The 22,155-nt window shown below is 44.6% G+C and overlaps 1 protein-coding gene across 3 annotated transcripts; it reads left to right on the forward strand.

The window, feature by feature from the left end:
* Positions 1-9,808: 9,808 nt before the first annotated feature.
* Positions 9,809-20,555, forward strand: LOC137889414 (NLR family CARD domain-containing protein 3-like). Of its 3 annotated transcripts, none has more exons than XM_068733269.1 (9): positions 9,809-9,894; positions 10,143-10,292; positions 10,578-10,694; positions 11,872-11,969; positions 12,737-14,597; positions 16,371-16,547; positions 18,047-18,220; positions 19,059-19,232; positions 19,941-20,555. In XM_068733269.1, exons 2-9 carry the CDS (start codon positions 10,162-10,164, stop codon positions 19,987-19,989), a joined length of 2,781 nt encoding a protein of 926 aa, XP_068589370.1. In that variant the 5' UTR covers positions 9,809-9,894; positions 10,143-10,161; the 3' UTR covers positions 19,990-20,555. The 3 variants fall into 3 exon arrangements, with proteins under 3 accessions (XP_068589370.1, XP_068589379.1, XP_068589386.1); XM_068733278.1 differs by having other exon boundaries at positions 12,740-14,597; XM_068733285.1 differs by lacking the exon at positions 19,941-20,555 and adding an exon at positions 18,456-18,537 and having other exon boundaries at positions 19,059-19,226.
* The last annotated feature ends 1,600 nt before the right edge of the window (positions 20,556-22,155 follow it).

Consider the following 22,155-nt stretch of genomic DNA (forward strand, 5'->3'; position numbering starts at 1 on the left):
CCTCACCTCCTTACCCCCACTCGTCCCCTCTTTCCTTACCTCCTTACCCCCGCTCGTCCCCTCCTTTCTTACCTCCTTAAACCCACTCGTCCCCTCCTTCCTTACCTCCTGGACCCCACTTGTCCCCTCCTGTCCATCTTGTTTGTCTCCTCTGCCCTCCTCAGAACCTTTCTGGTTTTGGTTCTGGTCTTTATGAGAACCATTTTTTCCAGGACAGGCTCTGCTCTGATGTCCCCGTTTCCCACAACTGAAACATTTAGAATCCTCAGTTGTCGCAAAAATGAGGTAATCAAAGTCCTCCACTGTGACTGTGAACACGAGGTCCACCTGTCTGCTCCTGTTCTTGGGGATCATGAGGAGCTGTCTCCTGTGAGACACCACGTGCCTCAGAAGTGGAGACTTGGCCCCAGATGACATCTTCTTTACTTTGGACACGATCTTTCCATGTCTGGACAGCTCTCTGGTTATCAGCTCATCCTTGATGAACGGTGGCACGTTGGAAACAGTGACTCTTACCGCCGGGTCGCTGAGAGGATAGATGGGTAGGAAGCCGCCGTTCACCTCGATCCCGCTGTCCAACACCAGTTCCGTATCCTCTTCGGTATTACAAAACACGATCACCGCACCGTTCATCCGTGCAGTGGACCTCACGTTGCTGTGGCCGATGATCTCCCCCACTGCCAGGCTGCAGTCCTCCACCGAGCACGGGAAATGCGGCGGGATCTTCACGCCGTGTTTCCGCGTTAGTTTGGTGAAGTCCATGGCGGCGTGCAGCACGCCGACCAGCGCGTGCTGATCGGCTGCAAACACCACCAAAAAACCCACCTAAAACCCCCCAAGTGTTCACCCAAACACTATGAGCCTTACACACCACAATACACTATCATATGCAACGTTAAAAAACGAAGAAAAATGTCGAAAAATCGCTATTAATCACTCTCAAACACGCTCCGAAAACTCACCACTCCCTCCACTCAGAGAGAGAGAGAGAGACACAGAGAGAGAGACAGACAGAGAGAGAGAGAGAGACAGAGAGAAGAAAGACTGAGAGAGAGAAAGAGAGAGACACAGAGAGAGAGAGAAAGAGACAGACAGACAGACAGACAGACAGACAGACAGACAGACAGACAGAGAGAAAGAGAGAGAGAGAGAGAGAGCTCTCAGCTGGTGCTGAGACTAACTGCCTCCTCTCAGACACACCGGGACCAGTCTCACAACAACACCGCTCTCCAAACACCAATCAGAGTGAAACGCATTATAACACGATGTAAAGAAACCTATCTGGAGCACTGGAAGGAAGAAACTACAAGACAAAGTAGACTAGAATGTTATCTGATGAAGAGTCAGAATATGTCTCTACTGTCAGAGAGAGACAGCAGAGACAGATCCTCACCAGGTACAGGCTCAGTGACCACACACTGGAAATAGAAAGAGGAAGACACAAGAAGACATGGACACCAAAAGAGAACAGAACGTGTGGTCACTGTGGGACAGGTGAGACCGAGACAGAGATGCACTTCCTCCTAAAATGTGAAGCATTCAATCAAATTAGGAACTTTTACTTTAACAAATTCAACTCTGTAATTTCAGATTTTAAAACATGTAATAACAACTCAAAATTAAAAATACTCCTAGGAGAAGGAGATAGGAAGTATCTAGCTGCCCAATATGTCCTAACATGTCACAACATGAGGGACAGTGAGTGACACACACACACACACACACACACACACTGTACGTATGTAATTAATAATCAATCTAGATGTTATATTAATGATATTGTATATTAATGTTATTGTGTATTAATATTATTGTATGTTTATTTTTGTTGATGCTTTGGCAATACTGTTTCTAAACTTTCATGCCAATAAAGCTATTGAAATTGAATTGAAATTGAAAAATTGACAGAGAGAGAGAGAAACACAGAGAGAGAGAGGGAGACAGAGAGAAAGAGAGAAAGCCATTCCACCACTGTGGGGCCAGGACAGAAAACAGCCGTGACCGGGTCGACCGACCGCCAGGACCTCTGAGCGACGAGGCAACCAATCGCCCCGAGGCAGCAGAGAGAAGTGGTCGGGCGGGGGTGTAAGGCTTGACCATGGCCTGGAGATACGAAGGAGCTGTTCCTTTCACTGCCCTGTATTCTAGCACCAGAGTCTTAAACTGGATGAGCTCTTACAGGGAGCCAGTGTAGAGAACGGAGAAAGGAAGTTGTGTGGGAGAACTTGGGGCGATTGAACACCAGGCGAGCTGCGGCTTTCTGGACAAGCTCCAGAGGTCTGATGGCCGACGCCGGGGCTCCGGCGAGTAGAGAGTTGCAGTAGTCCAGACGGGAGATGACAAGAGCCTGGATGAGAACCTGCACCGTCTCGTCAGTCAGGAAGGGACGAATCCTCCTGATGTTGTAGAACAGGAATCTGCAGGAGCGTGATGAACGGATGAAATGTTTGCCGAGAATGACAGTTGGTCATCCAGGGTCACACCCAGGTTCCTCGCAGTCCGAGTTGGCGTCACCACGGTATCATCAATGGTGATGGACAGGTCCTGGTGCGGGCAACCCTTCCCCGGGAGGAACAGTAGCTCGGTTTTGTCTAGGTTGAGCTTGAGGTGGTGTGTCGTCATCCACTTCGAGATGTCAGCCAAACACGCAGCGATGCGCGTCTCCACTTGGGTGTCACCAGGGGGGAAATGACAAGACCAGCTGGGTGTCATCGGCATAACAACGATAGGAGAAGTCATGCAAGCGAATAACAGAACCCAGAGATGTTGTGTACAGCGAGAAGAGAAGGGGGCCCAGAACTGAACCTTGCGGAACCCCCGTAGTCAGCATGCGTGGTTCCGACACGGCCCCCCTCCAGGTCACCTGGTAGGATCGACCCGTCAGGTAGGATGCAAACAGGGAGAGTGCAGAGCCTGAGACGCCCATCCCCTCGAGGGTGGAGAGGAGGATCTGATGGTTCACAGTGTCAAACGCCGCAAACAAGTCCAGGACAGAGGAGAGAGAGTTAGCTCTCGCGGCGTGAAGCGACTCTGTCACCACAAGGAGGGCCGTCTCTGTCGAGTGACCCACTTTGAACCCGGACTGGTCGGGGTCCAAAAGGCTGTTTGAGACAGAGAGAGAGAGAGAGAGAGAGAGAGACAGACAGACAGACAGACAGACAGAGAAAGAGACAGACAGACAGACAGAGAGAGAGAGAGAGAGAGAGAGACAGACAGACAGACAGAGAGAGAGAGAGAGAGAGAGACAGAGAGAGAGAGAGACAGAGAGACAGACAGACAGACAGAGAGAGAGAGAGAGAGAGAGAGAGAGAGAGAGAGAGAGAGAGAGAGAGACAGACAGACAGACAGACAGACAGAGATTTTTTTGATTTTTACAAAAACACTTTATTTACATATTGTTTAAATTTTTACAGTCACAAGACGTCTCAAATGTAAATAAATACAAAAAATAAATTAAAAAACTGTTTTCTTTTGTTTTTAAAATACATCAGTCAAGTAAAAAGTGTGAAAAGGACAGCTGGTCGTTAAGAACCTCACACAGTGTGTTTTTAAAACACCAACGCTCTTTAAAAGACTCGAGATCGGAGACCTGTCGATAAAATTCGAACTCAAGCCGGAGTCTTGACCGGAGGTTCGTCTTCCACACTGCCGCCGCTTCCTGCCCCGCCCCCTGCTCCACCTTCCTCTTTCTGCTGGTGTAAATGGCCAGTTTGGCTTGGGCTGAGAGGAAGTTGAGGAGCTGCCACTTGATTTTAAAATTTTTGTTGTAGCCAGCTCCCAAGATAAAAATCCTCTCAGTAAAAACAACGTTAAAACGTGTAAAAACCGATGTTAAAAGAGAGAAGAGACTGGTGAGTCTCTTGCACTCAGTAAAAACGTGGTAAATTGTCTCACGTACTCCGCAAAATGGACACCCGCTAAGAACAGTTGGATTAATAACAGAAATAAAAGCATTGGAAGCGACGGCACCGTGCAAGATTCTCCACTGGAGGTCGCCTGTCCATTTTTTGAGGGGGGCTTTGTATAAAATCCTCCACTGTGGGCCGGGTCCGTCCTGTCCCCATCTCTTGGTCCACACAGTGGGAGGTCTGCCGCTCAGTCCGGCCTGGTGGATGCACTTCACGCAGTTGCGGTACAGAGTCTCTTTGTCCGCTTTTGTTATTGTTAGTTTTTCTGCGTGGATGACTCTCAGAAGGGGGCCGGTCTTTTCTCCCAGCCCTGGGCTCAGGATGATGTCCGGGTAGGGGTCTGCAGCGTCCGGGCTGGTCCTGGTCCGGTCACCCATCAGGAGGTCTTTCTCTTTCTTTGATAGCCTGCTGGACCAGAGCTCCAGGATCCTCCTTGCCACCCGGAGAGACTGCAGCCCCAGCAGAGAACCCAGGGCCTGGGTGTTGGTCAGTGCCGGCCCCGCTGCATCCACCAGCTGCTGCAGGGTCAAGGTTCCAGACTGGATCAGCGCCGCCATCAGGCCGTGGGTGGTGTGGTTGCTGACGTCCAGCCTGGCTCCATTGACCAGTGGTTCTCTCAACAACCAGTGCAGAGAGTTGGCTTTCGGGCACCTTTTTTGGTTAAAAAGGGCCCATGACTTAAAGACGCCCTGGTAAAAAGGAGGCAACATAGTTAGTTTTAAAAATTTAGGATCAGTTAAAAACAGAGCATCATCCAACCCCAGGTTATTGGCACGCCTCAGGATGCTGCTGGCCACATCTGTCCACACCAGATCTGCCGGGCCTGTGAGGTACCTTTGAATAAACTGTAGTCTAAAAGTGGCAGTCCGGCTGGCCAGGTGGACAAGGCCCTGTCCTCCCTCCTCCCTGGCTAAAAACAGCACCCCCTGTGGCACCCAGTGTAGACCCCCCCAGAGGAAGTCCACCATCTTCCTCTGGATTTCCGCAAGTAAGCCTAAGGGGGGGTCCACACAGGCTAACCGGTGCCACAACTGGGATGCTACCAAGTTGTTTAAAACCAGCACTCTCCCTCTAAGCGACATCTGGGGGAGCAGCCATTTCCATTTTTTAAGTTTTTCTTCAACCTTTTCTGTGACAGTCTCCCAGTTCTTCTTCACTATATGGTCTGCTCCCAAAAACACCCCTAGGTACTTTAGACCTCCTCTTTTCAATTCCAGGTTTTGGGGGAGAACTGGGAGACCGCCGCGCCACTCACCGACAGCGAGGGCCTCACTTTTCCCCCAGTTGACCCTCGCTGCCGATGCCGAGCTAAAATCCTGTATAATGCCTGCTAAAATGTTGACCTCACTTTGGTTTTTAATAAAAAATATAATATCGTCTGCATAAGCAGATAAAATCATTTCTTTATTAAAACCCGGATAAAACAAACCCTGAGTGCTAGAGCGTATCTTGTGGAGGAGAGGTTCAAGGGAGAGAGCGTAGAGCATCCCAGACAGAGCACAGCCCTGCCGGACCCCTCTACACACTCTAAAAGGAGCACTCAGACTGCCGTTGATTTTCAGCACACTCAACATCCCTGTACAGCACCTTGATCTTAGCTACGAAGCCCGCGCTGAACCCAAACTTCTCCATCACGTTCCACAAGAAGCTGTGCTCAACGCAGTCAAAAGCCTTTTCCTGGTCCAGGGAAATCAAACCAGCGTCTACACCTAATGAACTAGAGACATGCAAAACATCTCAAATTAGGTGGACGTTGTCCACCATGGACCTGCCAGGGACGCAGTAGGTCTGGTCCCGGTGGATAACCTGCTCCATAACTTTTCCCAGCCTGGAGGCCAATACTTTGGACAGGAGTTTGTAATCCACACAGAGCAAAGACACAGGGCGCCAATTTTTGATGTCCTGCAGATTTCCTTTTTTGGGCAGCAATGTGAGGACTGCCCTCCTGCAGGACACTGGCATGGAACCAGAGGCCAGACACTCATTAAAAACCTCTGAGACATCCTCTGCGAGGATGTCCCAGTAGGCCTTATAAAATTCAACTGTAAGGCCATCGATGCCAGGAGCCCGCCGCCCCTGCATGCTTTGCAGGGCGGTCAGCAGCTCCTGCATCTGGAGGGGGCCCTCGAGCTGCGAGTTGGCCTCTTCAGAGACCTGGGGCAGTCCTCCACAGAAACTCTCCAGGAGAGCTGGCTCTTCCTGGTATTCTGTGGAGTACAATTGTTGATAAAAGCTCACAGCTCGCCCTCGTATCTGGCTTGGTTCCGCCAGTTCCTGCCCTGTGTCAGACAGCAGCGCGTGGATTACTTTCCCCTGCCCGTTCTTTTTCTCCAGACTGAAGAAATAGCTAGAGGGAGCATCCATCTCTGTGATGTTCAGGAACCGGGACCTGACCGGGGCGCCCTGCACCTTACTATCCAGCAGGTCGGCTAAAGCCATTTTTTTCTCTTTGAGGTTTTCAATATAACCTCGATCTCCTGTGGACTCACTTAAATGTTCCAGTTCCACTATGTCGGTCTCCAGATCTTTCATAGATCTGGTGCTATCCCGTGTGACGTTTAAAGTGTGCTGTTGACACAGTAGTCTTATTTGTGTCTTACCATGGTCCCACCACTGTCTAAGATTGCTAAACTCGCCCTTCCTCTGTCTAAAAGCACCCCAAAAATAAATAAAAACCTCTCTAAAACTCTTATCAAATGTTAAAACAGAATTAAAATGCCAATAAGCACTTCTGGGTAAAATGTTCCTGATAAGAACATGAGCTAAAACCAGAGAATGATCACTAAAACCAGTAGGCATAATAGCACAACTCTTAAAAATGCTAAAATGATGCTTAAAACAATAAATACGATCTAACCTGGCTGAGGAGACCCTGCTCTCTCTGAGGTGGGACCAGGTGTACTGTCTGGAGTCTGGGTGCATCCTCCTCCACACGTCCACCAGGCCGTGAGAGCGGACCAGCTGCTTCAAGGCGTGCTGAGAGGCCGGATGAGGCTCTGCGTGATTACGATCTAAAATTGCATCTTCTGTGCAGTTAAAATCCCCCCCCAAGAATAAAAAATCCTCCGTGGAGCAACCATTTAAAACGTCATTCACTTTGAGTAAAAACTGCTTCCTCTCTGCGCCGGATGTTGGAGCATAAACGTTGATAAAAACAGCAGAAAATGTGTCGAACCGAGCTTTGACTAAAAGAAGCCTCCCCTCGATAAAATGCTGGACCTCCAGTGCGTTGGGTTTAAAAGCCTGTGAGAAGAGGAAGCCCACTCCTGCGCTAAGGGAGGTGTTGTGACTTAAAATGACTTCCCCTTCCCACTCCCTCCTCCAGTCAGACTCGTTGTTAAAATCACTGTGCGTCTCCTGTAGGAAGAGAACGTCTATCTTTTTCATTTTGGATGTTTCACAGATAGACGTTCTCTTCCGGACGTCTCTGGCACCGTTGACGTTGGAAAGGCCCACTTTAAAAACATCCATGGTGGATAAAATTAAAGTAAAAACCAAACAATAAAACAGTAACTTAGATAAAATAACCCAAGCTGTCCTTTCCATCACTGCTCAGCTGACGCTTTGCCTTAAGCACTAGTTTTTTCAGTCTAAAAGCCTCCTGGTCTGTGAGGCCAGACTCCTCCCTCTGGCTCATGTGGAGTCTGGCCGAGGCAATAAAAAGACCGAGGTCTGGGAAGTGCTCACCCACCTTTACCCCGTGCTGGTTTTTTGTTTGGGCTAAAAACAACTTTAATTTTTCTGACGTGAACATCTTTTTCTTTTGACTGCTGCTAAAAACCGGGACATCGCTACTATCAGACACACACTCATCATTCGCACTCTCATCAGTCACACCCACACTCATCGCCACCGCCCTGCTTGACCTCCTGCGCTTTGTTGTACTTTTTGTTTTACCCTGATTTATTTCCTCCATCTCCGCCTCCTCCACCTGCTCACTCCACAGCGCACTGCGCTCCCCTCCGTCTTTTCTTTTCTCTTTTTTTTCCCCTGCTTCACCTGTCTTCTCCTCCGCGATCCCCTCACCTGCCTTCTCCTCCATGCCCCCCTCACCTGCCTTCTCCTCCACTACCCCCTCACCTGCCTCCTCCTCCACCTGCATCCCACACACACCGCTCACACCACCCCCCACCTCCTTCTCCCCCACCCCACCCAGAACACCTTCTCCTCCCAGAACAACCTCCTCACCCACCACCCCCTCTTTACACGCAATACCCTCACCCAAACCCCCCTTTTCACCCGTAGCTACCTCCACCCCCGGTGCATCAACTGAACTCACCCTGTGTGTTGGTTCGGCCACAGCGGCGGGTCTCCGCGGAGAGATCCGCGGAGCCGCGATCGGCCGCACGATGGGGGCGGCCACCCCCGCGGCGGGGACCCCGCTCGCGAGCGGCATCCCCGCCGCGCCAGCGCCTCCCCAGGCGGGAGCCCTCGGCCGCTCCGGTACCGGTGGAGCGGCGGGGGCCCCCGCGTCAGCAGCCGCAGCCGCTCCCGGGCCGGGCGGAGCCGGCTCGCTCCGCTCCGGACAGGCCCTCACCGAGTGTCCCTCCTCTCCACAACCGAAGCACTTCATGCCCGCTGAAGTGGCGTATATGGTGTAGTCATAATCATCTACTTTAACAACGAAACGGAGGTTGAGCTCCTCGTTCCGGTTGTTCAGTATCATATAGAGCTGTCTACGATGAGACACCACGTGCTTCAGCAATGGAGACTTACACCCAGACAACATCCTGCGGATCGGGGACGCCACCTTCCCGTGTCTGGACAGCTCTCTGCTGAGGAACTCGTCGGTGATGAAGGGGGGGACGTTCGAGAGGACTACCTTGGTGGCGGGTTGGCATAAAGGCAGTACCTGCACGAAACAGCTGTTTACGGTGATGCCCGTCTCGACCACCGAGTTCACCTTCTCCACCTGGTCCAGGAACACAACCACGGCTCTGTTCATACGTGCGGCCGACACGACGCCGCCGTGGCCGACCTTTTCCCCCACAGCGAGGCCGATGTCCTCCACGCTGCAGGGGAACGTGGCACACACCTTAACCCCGTGCTTGCGGGTGAGGTGCTTGTAGCACATGCTAGCCATGGCGTCCGCCACGCTACCGGCAGACGCCGGTGAGAAAAGAAAAGAAAAAAATAAAATAAACCCACAAAATACCCCAACACTAAACTATAAACTACTGTGAAACTGTGATTATTAAACTATGTGAAAAATATGACATTAACAAGAAAACACTACGACGCACACGCTCTGCCACCACCACCTGCTCTCAGCTCGCACACTCAGAGAGAGAGAGAGACAGAGAGAGAGAGACAGAGAGAGAGAGACAGAGAGAGACAGAGAGCATTGTAACTAAGTCTGAAAAATAAAACTTCTAAAACTTTACATGAAATGTGTCTGTTTGAGTTTATAGAGGAAGGTCTTAAATATCAAACACAACCTTTCATTATTAAAGATTTTATTACTCTGTCGTATTATTTGAAGTAAGCAATAAATCTACTTCCTGTTTACACGGTCACCATCACGCCCAGTGTGCGTGAATAGTCACGTGATGTTCGTTACAAACTCTCCGCAGTGTTTCGGTATCTGTTCCCTCCTGATTCAAACAGGACTAAAGGTCTATCTCTACTCTGAGTGATCAACCAGGCTGTACCAACATGCTGAATGCACACACACAAAGCTCTTATAGATGTATGTTCATCATTTAAACATGAAGATAATGGAGCAACATTTTGACCACAACTCATTTCAATTCAACCTGTTCAAGCGGAGAGAGACCCTCATAAACACATCATGATAAAAAGACACACCCACACACTTCTACATGAACTCAGCTGGTTTCCTGTAAATGAAGAGGGGCGGAGCTACAGTGATCATGTAATCCAGATACATGAGAACAGGAAAAAAATCCTGATGTGTTCAGTCAAAAAGTTCAGACTCTATTTTGAGTCCCGGAGCAGAAGCAGAGAAGCTGAAGGCTGAGGCAGGGTGAGTGTTAATCCAACATGTGATTGTTTTACTGTCAAAGTGTGTGAGTTTCTTCTCTCCCTGTGGACTGTAGAGGACACACATGTTAGAATGAATCAACACTTTGATTCTTCTGTGAGCACAAAGTCAGGATCGACTGAAGAAAACACTTTAAACCTGCTGAAAACTGTGATTCAACTGTGATACTGTGTGTGTGTGTGTGTGTGTGTGTGTGTGTGTGTGTGTGTGTGTGTGTGTTTTACTCTCAGACTGACTTCAGATCAGAAGATGAGTGGTTGTCAGGAGGAAGAGGAGGACAGAGCAGGGTCTCTAGTCTCCGGCTGTCAGTCTATGAACAGTGATCGGTCCAGAAGTCTTATTCTAGACTTCAGTAAAGAACCTGGACCCTCAGACTCAAAGTAAGAGAACTCAGTTTCTGTTGATTTTCTGTTTGTATATTTAATTTTTCTGATCGTTCTACTAAGATGTAATTGATAACTAAATGATATATTGAACAAACTTTTCATGAATGAAACTCTTCCTCTTAGTATCAGTGACAGCTGTAATGTAATCTAAGAGTACTATTACACACTTTTAATCCTCTAAGTATTGGCAGTAACAGTAGTTTGTGTATTCAGATCTACTTTAATGTCTTTGTTGTTCTCAAAGATTCATTCTGAATAAAATCATGTTGATGTTTGCAGAGTTCAGTCCAGACAGAGAGCAGAGTCTCCAGGATCTATCTGTCTGTCTATGAAGAGTGATTGGTCCAAAGAAGAACCTCCAGACTTCATTAATGAACCTGGACCCTCAGACACACAGTACGAAGTAACTGTTTTTACTGTGAGCTGACCTGATGAAGATGATGCATTGAGGATGAAGACTAAATGTTCTGCTCAAAGATTAATATTCCTGATGCAGAACTATTAGTGCAGATACTGTTTCAAACTAAGATGGATCTTCATCTGGACACTTCGTGTGTCTAAACACCTGAGAACCTCCACTTCACCATTTACACTTCATGAACACACTCACATGTTTCTGACCAAACTCTGAAGTCATGTTCAGACTGTGAAGAATGTGCTTCAAACGTGTAAATCATGTCTCATGTCTGACTCCAGTCAGCTGTTCAGACCTACCAGCTGCTTCTTGAATCAGTTAACATCATAACTGAGCAACATGTGGTGAAAAAGCATCATCTTCATTCTGTGTGTTGATGTTTGACTTTGTTCTTTAAATAACTACTTGTGTCAAATATGGAGAAGAAAGATGAAGCTCAAAGGTTCACTTACTGCAGATTCAGAGCTTTCAGTGTGAAGCTTTAAATCTTCAGTAAGTGGACCTTTGAGTTTAGACTCTCTCCTCCATATATTGATCCTGAAGGTCCAGAACAAACATCCATGAGCAGTTCTGCTGGAAAAGTTCTCTGATGACTAAAACAAGACAGGAAATGGTCGACTGAACATTTGGACCTCTTCTGTTTCCATCATGTTTGAATTGATCCTTCATTTGATAGTTGACAGTAGAACGTGACAGAAAACAGACATGAAGAAGGAAAGTGTGTGGACTTGAACCTGAGACTCCACTGTTACATGCTGTGTGTTAGACTGTTGGTCCACCACAACATGTAGACCTCTTCTGACCTCAGTTCAAACAGAACCAACTCAAGCTGAGCTGATCAGAGACTCTGTGACACAGTGAAGGACAAGATCAGCTTTCTTTAATGGAGGACTTTTACTGTGAAGGAGCAGCAGGAAGTGTTGAGTTAGTATTAATAAACAAACTACTGACAGATCACTAAATGTTTCATCACTAAATGTTTCATCAGCTGATCAGAGTTTGTGAAAGCAGGAGAGTTTAAATAAAAGAACATTTTCAAACAGAACAGTAACTCTGTTCTCTGTGAACATCTGAGCTTCTACTCACTTTAGTCCATATCTGGATCTGTTTCATCAACAACCAACAAATCACTTTAAATATATTGAAATGTCTCCACAGAGAGAAGAAGAGGAGTCGTGATTCTGAGGAGGAGCTGAAGTCCGGATCCAGAACCAGAGTTGGACTGCAGACAGCCAGTGAGACCAGAAGTGTACAAAGTAAGACTGTCCATTTCTCTGCTGATGTCTTCATGTCTGGAAACAGGACGTGTTGTTTTAATACAAAGACACTTGTTTCACTGCAATGATGGAAACACACCAAGGAAAAAGGTCTCATTGATTCATAATGAACCTGCACAAACAAACACATTTTAATAAAGTTTTTAGTGTTTCTATATTCTCAGGGACTTCAAGAATAATAAGCTCAAGTTAAAGGAGCTGTTTTTAACATTCAGATTGTATTTTAATTATTATATATTAATGAATATCTCATCAACAACTGTCATCTCTGTAAAGATATAGATTAGTAAAGTCTACCTGAGCAGAGAATGAAGTCTCTCTCTGTGTGTTGTTGTCAGAGCTTCTCTTTGTTCACAGAGCCGGCCGACCGTGAACCTTTTAACGCATGTTGGTGCATGTTGAAGCATGTCCTTTACCATCAATACATAATTGTGTAGAGGCTCCTTGAATTCATTTTTGTTTTTAATGAAGAAGTTGCATTGAGACATGAATCAATCGATGGCAGCGTTTAGATGAAGAGCTGCAGACGAGCAGCTGAGACTCCTCTGCTGTCAATCAAACATGAACACCGACACAGTCAAAGAGAAAGCAGCTTTGTCCACAAGCTCCTTGTTTGATTCCTTTTAGTCATAAAAAACTATTAACAATAAATGTAAGAATCACTTTGAAGTTCTTTCTGACTTCAGGTGATGATGACTTTCTAACATTCACTTCTGTATATGTTCTCTCTGGTTTCTCTGTTTCAGCAGATAGTGGTCTGCAGGAGGTTTTAGATGAACATAAGATCAGTCTGAAGAAGAGATGTGAATGTGTGACTGAAGGAAGTGATGAAACAGGAAGTGGAACCCTCCTCAACAGGATCTACACTGAGCTCTACATCACAGAGGGACAGAGTGAAGAGGTTAATACCCAACATGAGGTGAGGCAGCTTGAGTCAGCTTCCAAGAAGAAGACCCTCCATGACACTCCGATCAAGTGCCACGATATCTTTAAAGCCTCAGCTGACCAACAGAGACGCATTAGAGTCGTTCTGACGAACGGCGTCGCTGGCGTTGGAAAAACCTTCTCGATGCAGAAGTTCACTCTGGACTGGGCCGAGGGTTTGGAGAACCAAGATGTCAGTCTGGTGGTTCTGCTTTCGTTCAGGGAGCTGAACTTGATCAAAGATGAGCAGTACAGTCTTCTCAAGCTGCTCCATCTTTTCCATCCAACATTACAGAAGGTCCCAGCAGAGAAGCTCTCTGTCTGTAAAGTTGTGTTCATCTTTGATGGTCTGGATGAAACCAGACTTTTATTGGATTTCATCAACAATGAGGTTGTGTCTGATGTCACACAGAAGGCGTCGGTCAACGTGCTGCTGACAAACCTCATTGAGGGGAAACTGCTTCCCTCGGCTCTCGTCTGGATAACTTCCAGACCTGCAGCAGCCAATCAGATCCCTCCTTCACGTGTTGACAGGGTAACAGAAGTACGAGGCTTCACCAACCCCCAGAAGGACGAGTACTTCAGGAGGAGGTTCAGTGATGAAGAGCTGTCCAGCAGAATCATCTCACACATCAAGACATCCAGGAGCCTCCACATCATGTGTCTAATCCCAGTCTTCTGCTGGATCACTGCTACAGTTCTGGACCACATGTGGACTACAGACCAGAGAGGAGAGCTGCCCAAGACCCTGACTGACATGTACTCACACTTCCTGCTGGTCCAGACAAAGAGGAAGATGCAGAAGTACCATGAGGGACATGAGACCAGTCCTCAGGAGCTGACAGAGGCTGACAGGGAAGTTCTTCTGAAGCTGGGGAGGCTGGCGTTTGAACATCTGGAGAAAGGAAACATCATGTTCTACCAAGAAGACCTGGAGCATTGTGGTCTTGATGTCACAGAGGCCTCGGTGTTCTCAGGAGTTTGTACAGAGATCTTCAAAAGAGAGAGTGTGATCTTCCAGAAAACAGTCTACTGCTTTGTTCATCTGAGTGTTCAAGAGTTTCTGGCTGCAGTCTACATGTTCCACTGTTTCACAAACAGGAACACAGAGGTACTGAAGGACTTCATTGGAGAAGACTACAAGCACAGGTACTCAAACTCAAAGTCTTTATTAAAGTGGATTTCTATGTTTTTTGGAACCATTGGAAGCCCTCATCCATCCCTGGAGGACTTCCTGTGTAGAGCCATGGAGAAATCCCTTGAAAGTGAAAATGGCCACCTGGACCTGTTTGTCCGCTTCCTTCATGGCCTCTCTCTGGAGTCCAACCAGAGACTCTTAGGAGGCCTGCTGGGTCAGACAGACAACTGTCCAGAAATCATCCAGAGAGCCATCAACAACCTGAAGGAGATGAACAGTGATGAAACCTCTCCTGACAGAAGTATCAACATCTTCCACTGTCTGATGGAGATGAACGACCTCTCTGTACATCAGGAGATCCAAGAGTTCCTGAAGTCAGAGAACAGATCAAAGAAGGAACTCTCAGTGATCCACTGCTCAGCTCTGTCCTACATGCTGCAGATGTCAGAGGAGGTTCTGGATGAGTTGGACCTGAACAAGTTCAACACATCAGAGGAGGGACGACTGAGACTGATTCCAGCTGTGAGGAACTGCAGAAAGGCTCGGTAAGTCCAGATGTGATTAACTTTATGAATCAGTGTAGATCAGCAGTTTAGTTCTTCAAATATACAAACTATGAAATTCATATTATTCTTAAAATAGTGTTCCAGATGTTTATTACAACATTATAATTCAGTTATATTTCATCACAGAGTGAAATCATGTTTCTGTTTCAGTTGTTGTGTTTTCACTGTGAAGTTAATGAAAACAGTTATTCTATTTATTTCTAATGATTGTTATATTTCATATTGATATCATTCTTCCTGTGTTCATCTTCCTTTGGGTGATGGAGGCGACATGCAAACCTGCTGAAACAGATGAAGCACTTTAGAGGTTGTGTTTGAGGTTTTATCACAACATGTAGCAGTATTTTACAGTCATCACTTCATGTACTTTAGGTATTAATACATGTCTGACATCATCACACTTACAGGTAACACCTGCTTATTTTAACACTATGCTCAAGAGTTTAAATAACATCTGGATCAGGCCACACCCCCTTCTTAAAAAAGCACCAGAAAACAAACAAACCAAGTTGAATTCAGGGTTCTATCTTTAGATTGTTTCAATACATTTTCATCAATTGGCTTTTCATTTGTTTTAAAGGAACAGTGTGTAACATTACGGGGATTAATTCTCAGAAGTGGAATATAATCTGTAAAACTATGTTTTAATCAGTGACCTGAAACTAAGAATCTTAATGTTTCATATATCTTATAAAAATCCATCTCTATCTCTGTAGAGAGGGTCCTCTTCCACGGAGTCCTCCATGTTTCTACAGCAGAACACACTCTGACTCTGGAGACGTTCACATTTCTATGTTATCTGAAACATGCTGATGAATTATTAAAGAGCATAGTGATGATAAACCTCAACGTTACTGCTGCTTTAATTACTACTTTTTTATTATTTTATGTATTTTATTTTCACACTGCAGCGCTGAGCTTCTCCTACTACACAGACACAGAAGATGATAAATGTTGATGATATATGTATGTATTTATATATATATATGTATATATGTATGTATTTATATATATATATATATATATATATATATATGTATATATATATACATAATATATATATATATATATCATGACAGACTTCTTTAAGTTAACATTTAATTCTTGGCCCCCATGAAGGTTCCTGTCTGGTCTTCCTGAGTGGAACATCAGTCAGGATGTCTCTTTAACAGTTTCCATTGTTGCATCATCTGTTTCTTATTCTGACTCTGATCAGGAGTACATTAAATCAAGATTATCTGATTTACTCATCTTTACTATTCAGTGAGTACAGAAGCACATACGATTAAATATTGATAAATGAAAGAAAATCTCTTAAAGGTTATCATCAATAAACCACAGAACGCTTCATGACTGAGCTTTAGGACCTCACTTCCTGCTCTTGCTCTGCTGGAGGTAGAGGTGTGAGACAGTATCAGAGTTCAGCTGCAGTACACAGCACTACCACAGTTTCACTATGTTTCTATGTATGTGTTTCATCTTTCATTTGATAAGTCAATTAATGAATTCATTCTTTGAGGAAATGGATTGAGAGGAAGGTTTGGATGAGGTGTGTCTCACACATTTTAGGTGGATCCCTCAACAAAATATTGAGTCTGCAGGAATGAGTTATTGTTTCCTGTGAAACACAGTGAGATAAGATCAGCTGAACGACTGATGTGAAGAGACAATGTTCATCAAAACAGGAAGCAGGAAGTAAATGTTAAGTGTCCTCTTTCGTAAAAATATTTTATAATATTTGTGTCATGACAGACTTTCTGGCTGTGGACTCTCAGAGACTCACTGTGAAGTTGTGGCCTCAGCGTTGAGCTCCAACCCCTCCCATCTGAGAGAGCTGGACCTGAGTGAGAACATCAACCTGAAGGATTCAGGAGCGAAGCTGCTGTCTGCTGGACTGGAGAGTCCACACTGTCGACTGGAGACTCTGAGGTCAGTTCACTGACTGTCAGGTTTCTGAAAGCAAAAGCTGAATATTTGTTGGAGTAACAGAAAGTAGAGAAGTGAAGTGATTGACAGGAGAGTTTTTAGCTTCCACAGACTCATTGTAGTCCATCAGTCAGTGAATTTGATGTCAGTCCTGATGAGGCTGTAGAGTGTGTGAGGGAGATGAAGGAGGAGGATGAAGATCTGATGACAGCAGATACAAACTCTGTGTATACAGAGAGAGAATGACTTGAATGCAAAGCTCAATAAAGCTGAAGTTGTGAACTGTGGTGATCTTCATGATATCAGAAGCTGATGAGGCTGCTACAGAGACACCCACACTGTGGTGAGATTAAAGCAGAGCTCAGAGTAATAAGCAGCAGCCTAACACAGGCCCAAACTTCTCCACAGAGCAGGCTTTAGAACATAAGTCTCTGTTGTAATTATAAAAGAAGTCAGCTGAGACCAGTCATAGTGGAAGTGGCTCTTCAACAAGTGATGATTATGATTAGTCATCAGACTATAAATGTTTAAGGTTCTAACTTGTTTCCTGGTTCTTGTTGACAGCAGGTCTAACTGTGGTTCTGTTCCATGTTTGGTCTCATTATCTGAACCTTTAGGTTGTTTAGGACATTGATGATGTTTCAACATGAGCTGTTAGAATAAATAGATTAAGAGCTGGGGAGCTAAACCATGAAGTATCTAATACAGTAAACACTGGTCTGTACACTGGTCTGTACATGTATGTACCGTGTACTGTGTAAATGTACTGTGTACTGTGTACCGTGTACTGTATAGTGTCTACATGTACTGTGTACCGTGTAGTGTGTACATGTACTGTGTACTACCTTCCTCAGCAGGACGTAGCAGCGGGTTGAACACAGTGTTTCCTTGTTGAGCTCAGTGGAGGAAGAGGAACTCAAAGAGGGAATCTGCTCCTCAATAGTCTGTAACTTTGGTTTGTCTGACTCAGACTGATGAAGCTTCATATTAGTTTCAGCTGAACTTGTGAAGTGATTTCTTCAGTGTAGTTGTTATGAAGGGACCACTTCACACTCAGTATGACAGGAGGAATGATTACTGCCACCAAGAACTCTGGTGATGGACAGCTGACATAAAGACACACCTGAACACATGTGGACCTCTCCTGTTAAACACATTAAGCTACCAGATACACAAAGAAGAAGCTCATGTAATCAATGAAGTCATGAACCGTCTTTGAGTCCACAAGGTCTTATCTGATCTTGATCCTCTAGTTCCAGACCTGACTGAGACCAGTAGCATGGTATTAATCTGTGTTGACATCAATAGGTGTATGAATGTTGTGATGACATTTGGATGATGTCTGTAGAAGGCTGACATGATGATGATCCACAATAACACAATGACAAAGAGAAAAGCTCATTGATGAGGACATTGTCATGTTGAGCTACACATTTAAAACATGAACACATCTGATTGGATTATAAATGGATTCTTATCTTCATCTTTTGTTCTTTATTCAGGTTGATTGACTGCAGTTTGTCAAAGATCAGCTGTTCTTCTCTGGCTTTAGTTCTGAAGTCCAACTCCTCCCATCTGAGAGAACTGGATCTGAGTGACAACGACCTGCAGGATTCAGGAGTGAATCTGCTGTCTGCTGGACTGGAGAGTCCACACTGTAGACTGGAGACTCTGAGGTCAGTTCACAGACTCTGTTACTATTATAGATATTATATGTTTATTGTCACAGCTCTGCCAATACTATCCTGATTTTCCATCTCTCACTCACCTAATCAGTGTATTCAGTGCACCTGTTAGTCACACCCACCTCATCAAGCTCATCACTCTCACCTGCTCACTCTGCTGCACCCACTATTTAGACCCCAGTCACTCACACACTCACTGCCAAATCGTTCTCTGCTTTCATGCAAGACCTTCCAGCGTATACCCTTGGACTGATTCCCCGTTACCAACCCTGCCTGTTTTGGACTACCCCGCCTTGCCTCTTCCCCCGGTAATTCACTCAGCCTTCTGTCCCCGACCACGAGATCCTGCCGCTTTTTCCCTGTGAATATTCTACCTGCATACAGACCTGTCTCCTCCCTTCACACACACACACACATACACTATATATATATATATATATATATATATGTATGTATGTATGTATGTATGTATGTATGTATGTATGTATGTATGTATATGTGTATATGTATACATATATATGTATATGTGTATATATATATATATATATATATGTATATATGTATATATATATATATATATGTATATATATATGTATATATATATATGTACATGTATATCAAAACATATTTCCAAATGCAGCAGTTTAAAGGATCAATATTAGAACCAATGATATGATATTATTGTGATTTTTAAACATTTTGTGATATATTTAAAAATGAATGTGAAAACAATTGGATTCATACATAGTCATGTTGAGCTACACATTTAACACATGAACACATCTGATTGAATTATAAATGGATTCTTCATCTTTTATTCTTTATTCAGGTTGAAGAGCTGCAATTTGTCAGAGATCAGCTGTTCTTCTCTGGCCTCAGCTCTGAAGTCCAACCCCTCCCATCTGAGAGAATTGGATCTGAGTGACAACGACCTGAAAGATTCAGGAGTGAAGCTGCTGTCTGCTGGACTGGAGAGTCCACAATGTAGACTGGAGACTCTGAGGTCAGTAAAGTGTTGGACTCAGTCCATGCTGGTTCCAGCAGTATTGAACTAAACACAAATCCAGCACAAATCCAGTATTTCCTGTAAACCTCCAACCTTCTCAGTGAAGCTGTGAGAGGAGAACGCTGACAGGCTTCAGGATTGGACAGAAAGTCAGCCAATCAGATGAGCCACAATATTGTTGTGATCATGTGTTTGAGTTGTTGTGAAGACGACTGTTGTTGTTGTTGTGTTGAAGTCTGCAGGAAATAACGCTGTTTATCAGTTGACAGCATCTCAACATGTGTAGAGACAGTGGTCCTCATTCATCAGTCTGATCTGATCTGATCTCTCTCATTGGAATATTTCAAAGAGATGATGCTTTCAAATGTCACTGAGACTGTGGTTTTTATCAGCTTTGAACCATCATTACAGTGAGCAGTGAACACCTCTCTGTTTCTGCGGTTGTGATGCGTTCAGGACCCTCAGCTCTTTATCTCCACTGTGTACTTGAGTGAAATGTGCAGAGTGAACAGACTTGATGTCCAAAGTGTCTGCAGGTGTGTGAGCTTGGAGCTCAGTGTGTTCACTCCAATCCGATAAGATGAGAGCTGGAAGGACTGAAGTCCTGCTGCTCTTTCTACTGGATGTGCTGCATCACTGACTGACAGCTGATGAAGGGAGTCTCTGGAAACACTCATTCATCTCTTCTTCTTCTTCTCTCCTCAGATGGGAGGGATCTATCTTCTCTTCTTCTTCTCTCCTCAGATGGAAGTGATCTCACTCAGAGTGAGTCCACCATCATCTCTGTGTTCCTCTGGATCTGATCAGAGGATCTGGACTCCTCACTCCACCTGGACCTGGATTTAGTTTAGTCCTTTGGTTCCTTCATGTGTTGTGACCCTAAAGTGTCTCTGCAGATGAGTTTTGTTCATGACAACATAAGATGAACAGTAGATGAACACATGTAAATGGATGTTTCTGCTTTGCTTTCTGTTGCAGCTCCTCCCTTGTGGAACGATGGAGTTCTGCACTTCATTTACTCATATTTCTCAATAACAGTGGGAGTTGATCTCACATGTATGAAGTTACCTTATTACCACCAATACCAGCCTCTTCTCATGTTATAACAGACACAGATTAGCTTGTAACAAACAGGAAGAGAAGATAGAACCTGAACTCAATCAAGGCTTCACTTTAGTTTCTCAACTGACAGATTGTGTTCAGCAGCTTAATATTTACACTTTATGTTCATGAATCATGTCAACAGGAGAATAATAAAGCTGACTATCTGTTGTTCTTTAGTTTATTACAGTTTCATGTCGTTATCATCAACGTTCATGTTCTGACTTCACATGATGGTGCTGCTCAGTCAGCATTTCCTGTAGAACTTTACAATAGAAACAGTTCAATGAAATATCGTCCGCACCCTAAACGTCTGGTCTCCACTGTCTGGATGCTGCTGTCCCCTAGTGGACGGGGCCATGCAGCACCCAGACCCAGGTAGTCCAGGTCCTCCAGACCAGGAGGAACACACCTCCCAGTTACAGTGGTGGTGGTGGAGGGCGTGGCCTGCGGCAGGAAGTCAGCCTGGTAGTCCTGATGAGAATCGATCACAATGCATTCTGGGTAAATTTGTGTCCTACTTGCTCTGACGTCATGAACACAAGGTCATCAATGATGAGAGATCGAGGCTCCGCAGTTTTTAGAGCCAGGTGACCCCAATGCATGATGGGAAATGCCTGGCTGTCACAGGATCAAAGAGCTGATTGGCTCTTAGATTTGACAACAAACACCACGTTTTGTAGAAAATCCTATTTTTCTGTGTAATTGTAATATTTAACGTTCACTTGTTGGCTGTTAGTCTCATGTTGAACGATGAAGGTTTAATCTGAAAACATATCTTGTGTGATCAGAATCAGAATCATCTTTATTGTCCATGAATGTGAACGCATACAAGGAGTTTGACTCTCAACAGAATATACAAATAAACAAAAAAATTTAAATAAAAACAAAGACAAAGTAGAACAGAGGTAAGCATAAACATTCAACTACTATGTACAATATAAATATATATCCAAAAGTGTATATATATATATTTATATATATATATATATATATATATATATATATATATATATATATATATATATATATATATATATATACAAACAACAATGAGAATGGAATTGAAGTTGGATTGATAATAATAATCAACATAATAAATAAAATGTTACAACTTTATTTAACACTGTGATGTTAACATTAAACTGTGGGGGGGGGGGGGGGGGGTTCAGTATGGATCCACTACGGTCCGTTACATCACCATTTCCGGCCAATACATCTACTGTGAGCAGCAGGAAACAGAACATGTTTTGGTACACCGTCAACAATATGAGGAAGAAAGAAGGAAGCCAAGATAAAAGTACATTTTGATGTAAAAGATATTCTGCAAAAGAACTCAAGAAGTCTCATCAAAGTATTTCTACTACTATTAATATTTCAGTATCTTAGACTAACTCTTAGATTTATTATTTAAATAATGTAAGAACGAGACGTCATGATCCACACTCCATACCAGCTGGAGGCGGTAATGTTAACCAACAGCCAATAAAAGAAGAAGAAGAAGAAGAAGAAGAAGAAGAAGAAGAAGAAGAAGAAGAAGAAGAAGAAGAAGAAGAAGAAGAAGAAGAAGAAGAAGTGTACTGGAAGTATTGTTTCCGGGTCTAATGTACTTAGTTACATTCCATTCTATTACTACTTTTGATACTACTACTACCACTGACACTATTACTACTACCACTACTACTCATCTCATCTCATTAAAGGACTGCGGGTCAAATGGACTTTTAAAACGCTCTTTTATTGTGAAGGCCAGAGGAGCGTACCGGAAGTGTTGCTAGTGCTTCCGGGTCTCTCTGTTCTCTATCGGAACACAGTTAGC

The sequence above is a fragment of the Cebidichthys violaceus genome, unplaced genomic scaffold, assembly GCF_023349555.1.
Source record: "Cebidichthys violaceus isolate CVI_PGR_0920_01 unplaced genomic scaffold, fCebVio1.0.p SCAF_109, whole genome shotgun sequence".
In the NCBI taxonomy this organism is placed as follows: Eukaryota; Metazoa; Chordata; class Actinopteri; order Perciformes; family Stichaeidae; genus Cebidichthys; species Cebidichthys violaceus.

Excerpts from the sequence above, each read along its gene's own strand:
- LOC137889414 (XM_068733269.1), top strand. The coding sequence starts at position 10,162 with ATGAGTGGTTGTCAGGAGGAAGAGGAGGACAGAGCAGGGTCTCTAGTC. Across the intron at positions 10,695-11,871 it reads CCTGGACCCTCAGACACACA|AGAGAAGAAGAGGAGTCGTG; the intron begins GTACGAAGTAAC and ends ATGTCTCCACAG. Across the intron at positions 19,233-19,940 it reads TGTAGACTGGAGACTCTGAG|ATGGGAGGGATCTATCTTCT; the intron begins GTCAGTAAAGTG and ends TTCTCTCCTCAG.